The sequence below is a fragment of the Myotis yumanensis genome, unplaced genomic scaffold (genome assembly GCF_028538775.1).
Source record: "Myotis yumanensis isolate MYYU_CA2020_CCGP unplaced genomic scaffold, mMyoYum1.0.hap1 SCAF_16, whole genome shotgun sequence".
Classification (NCBI taxonomy): Eukaryota; Metazoa; Chordata; class Mammalia; order Chiroptera; family Vespertilionidae; genus Myotis; species Myotis yumanensis.
Genome location: NW_027223767.1, coordinates 41,399,033 through 41,404,951, shown reverse-complemented (window position 1 = coordinate 41,404,951; position 5,919 = coordinate 41,399,033). Strand labels below are relative to the sequence as shown.

Genomic DNA, 5,919 nt, shown 5'->3' with positions numbered 1-5,919 from the left:
TTGCTGTGACTAGCTTTAGCATACTATCCCTAGCAAGGGGAGACAGGTAGGGACTGGAGAGAGGTGCCAAAAAACTAAGGCTGTCCCAAGCAGTGGTCAGGCTATGGAGTTTCGATAGGACTTTTTAGGTAGCAAATGACTATCTGCTGCACTAGTAGAGCAACTGCTTTCCATTATTCCTTTGGGATTCAATGAGTCAGATCTTTCTGCATCATTAGCATGTATAATGTCATTAACTCCAGAGATAGATCTTTGGCAAAGGTTTAAAAGACCACAAAAAGCATTTTTAATTTTAAAGAATTTTAATACAAACTTAATATAAACTATTTCAGTCCCTCTTAACATGTAAGACACTGACTCAAAATACTTTTATACCATTTTTTCAAGTATTGCACAATATAGGTACAAAATTAATATTTACGATTACATTTTCTTCCATAATATATAGCAAAAATTTTTAAACCTTTAACAGAAAATACATTTTTTGAAAAAGCAAATATTCGTACATTTTAATTCCACCACTAAAGGAATATCCTGTACACAATTTTTAGAATAGTTGATGTCTTTAAGATGGATATTTTACAATTTCAGTAAAAAAAATACAACATGAAGCTGCTGCTGTCACAGATCACTGTAGTAAAAAGATATAAATGCATACCATGTCGTAGAAACAATATATATATCCTCTGATATTTTACAAACTTTGTACTAAATTAAATTATACAATTAGAAAAGACCAATAAACCCACTTATTAGTGCCAATTTTTTATAAAAAGAAAAAAATCAGCCATGTCCTTGCTATATCTTAAATACTGTAAGAGGCCATACTGTATATCTGGGAGTATGCTTTAAAATATACAGTCAGTATAAAATAACTTTGTGCTTGGTTGGCAAATGAAAAATGATGCATGTTTTATTTTTGTAACCAAGCTTGAATGTATCTTTACTATACGCTTAAAAAAAAAAAATCTCAAGGAGGTGAAAAAAAAAAAAACCCCCCTTGGGCCCAAGCATTTTAACTTGTACTTTTAACTTTTACGACATTTTTTTTCTTCTTTTTTTAGTTAGCCATAACTGGCTGGAATTGCTGGTTAGAATACTGCATGTTATTTAAGCTAAAATTCAAGCCATCTACAAAAGACTTCTCGTTGAGGCCTCCGTAGGCCGCAAACACGTCAAAGGCATTACTGTACTGAAGAGGACTGAGGTTAAGGGGGCTGTCACCTGGGAACATTCCGTTGGTACTACTACCTTGACCCTGCATATTAGGAAAAACAAATTCCTTGGCATTAGGAGAAAGAGCAGAGGTTTTCTGCTGTTGCTGCTGCTGCTGTGGTGGTGGTGGCGGCGGCTGGGAGGGCTGCTGTTGCTGCGGCTGCTGGCTCCCCAGGCCAAGCCCATAGAGAGAGTGCATTGAGGAAGAGATGGCTTTCTGCTTCAAGAGGTCATTCACATTCAAGCCAAGGTTGATAGGAGAAGTGCGTGCAACCTTGTTGCTCCGGCCACTATTCTTCATTTTGGTAGAGCCGAACTTGGTGGCAGCAAAAGTGGCAGTGGTAAAGGTTAAAGGCTGAGTGGACCGGGGCATGAAAGTCGGGCTGACAGCAGCAGAGTGACCAAAGGGAGGCGATGGAGAGCTGGACACGGACGAGGCCGGGTCACTGATGGGCATAAAAACCTGCGCCTCTGGGTTAAAGCTGTTTTTGATCTCCTTATCCAACTCACATCCGTTTTCATTATTGTCATCCACATAGAGCACCTTCACTGGTCCCTTCTCACCAATCTGGTAGGAAACCTCAAATGGGTCGATCCACACACTGAGATCCTGTGGCAGATTGCCACGCACGTCGTCAATGTCCAAACCGCTCTCCTTGGATGCTTGTTCAATCACGGGGTCCACCTTCTCCCCGATGTGTATACATCTAAACCCTGATCCTTTGTATGGCTTTTCAGGATACCAGTGCCCTTCATATTTCTTCTTAAGAAGTCTTTCAAGCTCTTCACCAAAAATGTTGACACGTCTCCTGGGTAGCTTATTGTACAAATACGAAATAATAAAATTTAGTGCTACTTGGATTTCAAGCTGCATAGCTGCTATGCCACAAAATTAGATTTGTTTCAACTTCCCCCACACACACCGGAGGAAAAAAAAAAAGTGTTCAGTTTGTGGCAGAGAAACAAATTTTCATTCAAAGTGCTGGTATAGTAGGTTATCCTTCACCTTGAGAGGTCTTGTTCCTTAAAGAAAACAAAACAAAAGCAAACATGTACAAATGAGCTAAATGTTAAGTCTCACAGCCTGTTTTTACCCCCGGAATAATTTCACTTTTGAAAAAGTCTAACAGGATAGAAAGTCTGAAAAATATAATCAGCACAAAATACAGGCCTATACAGTAGAAATTGTTTATTAAACTTCAAAATATCATGGGAAAACAGGATTTACAGTTAAAACAATATTTTAACCCTATAATTGTTTTTGAATAGAGTTTTAAGAATAAAAACATGTCCAGAATATGTAGCGTATTCCTTCTTTTTCTTCCCCCAATTCACACAAAAATGTTTACTGAAAACTATATTCAGAATATCCATCCACCTACATATATATATATATATGCCAATTTTAGAAGTTGGTAGTATTCCTATTCACCAATTTAGAAGTGAATTCTGTGTTTCTGTTCATTTTGAATATGTACTGTAACTGCTTAAATCTCCTTTATTGTTAAATATTTAGAAATTTGAGAAGTTCAGAGGCTTATTTTAATTTCCAAAGTACATTATGCTAAAATTAAAGGTACTATATACTAAACGAATTGCCATTTTAGCGACTGCTTCAAACCAAATTATCCTATACAGTTGAGGTCTTGCATATACTGAAGGGCACACAACTGAGCTTCTTCTTTGCCATATATATCTTTCTGAAAAATACCTCTTCGACAGCACATATAACAGAAAGCAACAATTCATTTCAAAACTATTTATTAACCTGTCTAATGGGCAGGGTTTCTGAGTTTTATTCTGATTTTCAAAACCACCTCCCTGCCTTCCGATAAGAGAAACGCCGGGGAGTCCGGCCCGATCAGGTCGACCTTTAAACGTGTGCTGGATCAGCACTGGGTGGGGATAAGGAAAGATCAAGGGCAAACAGACGATGTCGCGAAGGAGCTCTGTGTGTACCCCGAGGCTGGTTTAAAGGGACGTTTAGAAACCAAGCCGGCATGCCCCCATCTGCCCAGGCACCATGTTCGTGGTGACAAAGGGAAAGGACTCTCTGGCTGCCCCCAAACTACACTCGCTGTCCCCGCCAGAAGCCTGGGCGCCGCGGGGGCGGCCGATGACGCCTAATTGTTTGAAGGTGTGGACGAGCGCGATGCGGGCTCGCGGAAGGTGTTTGGAAGGAGCCTGGAGGCCGGACAATTACATAAACAGCCGGTCGGGTCTCATTAGATTGCAGCTCACAGCCCTCGGAACCCAGCGGCGGCCGGAGGAGGAGGAGGAGGATGGGGAGGAGAAGGGTGGGGGAGGACGGCCACGAGAGATGGAAAGGCAGCCGCTCGGGGCCGGGCGCCGGGGCAGGTCGGGGCGCCGGCCGCCCCGGGTCAGCTGCTCCCCTCCCCCCGCGTAACCGGACCCGCCGCTCTCCGCCCCCGGCCCCGAGCCTCCTGGGACCCAGCCAGAGCCTGGGGAGCACCGGCTCCGCAGCACCATTTTCGGCCGCGGCGGCCACACGCCCCGAGGACCCCGGCGTTCCCCTCGAGCCCGCCGCTCCCTCCGGGCGCCCCCACCCCCGAGTCCCCTCGGCTCGCCTCGGGCTCCCCCTTCCCCGGTCACCCGGCCCAGCTGAGCCCGACGCGCCGGCCGGCCCCGCCTCCGGGCGCGCCGGGGCCCTTCGGAGCTGCCAGGGGCCGGATGTCTGGAGCCGCTCCCCTCCGCGCCGGGGCCGCGACGCCGCCGTCCCCGAGCCCCCGAGAGCCGGGTGCCCGCCGCCGCTGCACCCCTCCCCCTCCGGGCCCCGCCCGCCGCCCCGGGATACTTACGGGCTGCTTCCGCCGCAGACCCGGCCGCCGGGCGGGGGAGAAGGGGCAGCGGGGCGGGGGGCGCGGGAGGCTCCGCGGCGGCGAGCTGGCTGAGTGCACGACGACGTGGCCGGCGGAGGGCAGGGGCCCGGGTGCTGGCCTCGTGGGGGGCGGTGGGTCGGCCCTCGGACTCGGGGTGGCGAGGACGGGGTCCAGCGAGCGCGCTCACGTCTCCACACAGCCCGGCGCCCGGCCCAGCTCCCCGCAATGACCCGCTCCGCGCCGGGCCAGAGCTTGGCTCCTTCTACCGCGGCGCGCGCCCCACCTCTCATTTTATAGCCTCTTCCCCGCCCCCCAGCCCCGCCCTTCGGGGTGCGCGCGCGCCCATTGGCGTCACACAGCTCGGGGCGGTGTAACCAATCCCCGCCCTCCCGCCCCCTCGCCGGACCCTCGCCGCGGGCTCCGCCCCTGCCCGGCCCCCCGATGCCATTGGCCAGGTCCCGCCGGCCCTGGTGCTGACGGGCAGCGAGGGCCAGGGTGGCCCAGGCCTCACCTCTCGGGCTCCTGGGTGGCCAATGAACCGACGCTATGGAGTCTCTGCGGGCGGGATTAACACACACCTTGGAAAGGGATTGGGGGAGAGACGTGCCTGTAAGGGTGACAGGCGGGGTGGGGCGGCTGACTCTGGGTTGAGGCGGAGAGCGCAAGGCAGAAGGGGGAGGGGAGCGAAGCAGGTGGCGAAGCTGCGGGGAGAGCGGGGAGGGGAGAGTTTACAGAAAGTGGCCCTACCCGAGTGGGACTGTGGCGAGGAAAATCCCACTCGTGGGCAAGCTATCAGGTCGGCCTCCCGTGCACCCGGGAGAGCCTAGAGAAAGGGCGAACGGTGACGGGGACTCGTGCACCCGATCGATTGAATATTAATCACCTCCGGGGCCCAAGCCAACTGCCACCCAGAGGGTGACAACTGCAGAACCCCAAGCAGCCGTGTCAGGCTGGGGGTGGGGGGAGACCACCAGGCCACACCTCCCGCCCGGGTGACAGTTTAACTGCCTCCGCATTCCACATCAGATCTCCCGGGCGGGCACTCGGACGGAGGGCTGGGGTGAAACTGCAAGAAGAATTCCATTTTATTCCCAATGTCCCAACCCAGGCCTCCGTGCCAAATTGCAAACATGTCTACGTGTATATATATCTCTGCGTGTGTTTCAAGTGCCTGCTTGAACACAAATACACGTATTAAACACGGTGCCTCCCTGTAATGTGCGTTAAAGATAATTTTCGGTTGAAATATGTCTGAGTGGGAGAGAGAGAGAGACTCAAGGGATAGGGGGGAGCGCCCTTTTTCACAACCTGCAGCAGAGAAATACACGAACTTGACGTTGGGAGTGGAACCGAGAGTCCCTCCCGGCTAAAAATATTACAGGTAGCAACGACGCCCGATTGGCCGCGCGTCTCCCTTAGCAACCAGACGATTGGCTGTCTGGTATCCTGGAGACCGACGTCAAACTCGCACTGGAAACGGGGAGAGAAAGTCTAGGGGAGGGAAGCGTGGGAGGAGGGGAAGAGGAGCAATGAATGAAACGCCCATCGCCTAGCTTTCCCTTCTCCTCTCTCCTCTGCACTCAAGGCGAGATTCCGGGAAACCATCCGTTGGGCGCCGCCTTCCCCTTAAAAGTGTGGGGCGTTCGTTCTCAACCTGCTGAAGGAAGTTAAAGTGAAGCTCGTCGAGGAGTGGGGTGTCCGCGGGGCCGGCTGTGTAGACCAGCTTGGCACAAACCCGCTTTACGTGATAGGCCCAGAGGCTTTGCGCGTTATGGACGCAAAAGCTGGATGTGGCCTTTTTCTTTGCCCTGACACTCGTGCCCTTCTGCCGTCTCTCCCCCCCCCCCCCCCCCCACTTTTTTAG

General features: G+C 51.3%; 1 protein-coding gene across 1 annotated transcript; it reads right to left on the bottom strand.

Annotated features, from left to right (window-relative positions):
* Positions 1-283: 283 nt before the first annotated feature.
* TOB1 (transducer of ERBB2, 1) lies at positions 284-4,304 on the bottom strand. The gene is made up of 2 exons (XM_070393953.1): positions 4,035-4,304; positions 284-2,238 (listed from the first exon to the last, which is right to left on the bottom strand). Exon 2 carries the CDS (start codon positions 2,087-2,089, stop codon positions 1,061-1,063), a length of 1,029 nt encoding a protein of 342 aa, XP_070250054.1. The 5' UTR covers positions 2,090-2,238; positions 4,035-4,304; the 3' UTR covers positions 284-1,060.
* Between the last annotated feature and the right edge of the window lie 1,615 nt (positions 4,305-5,919).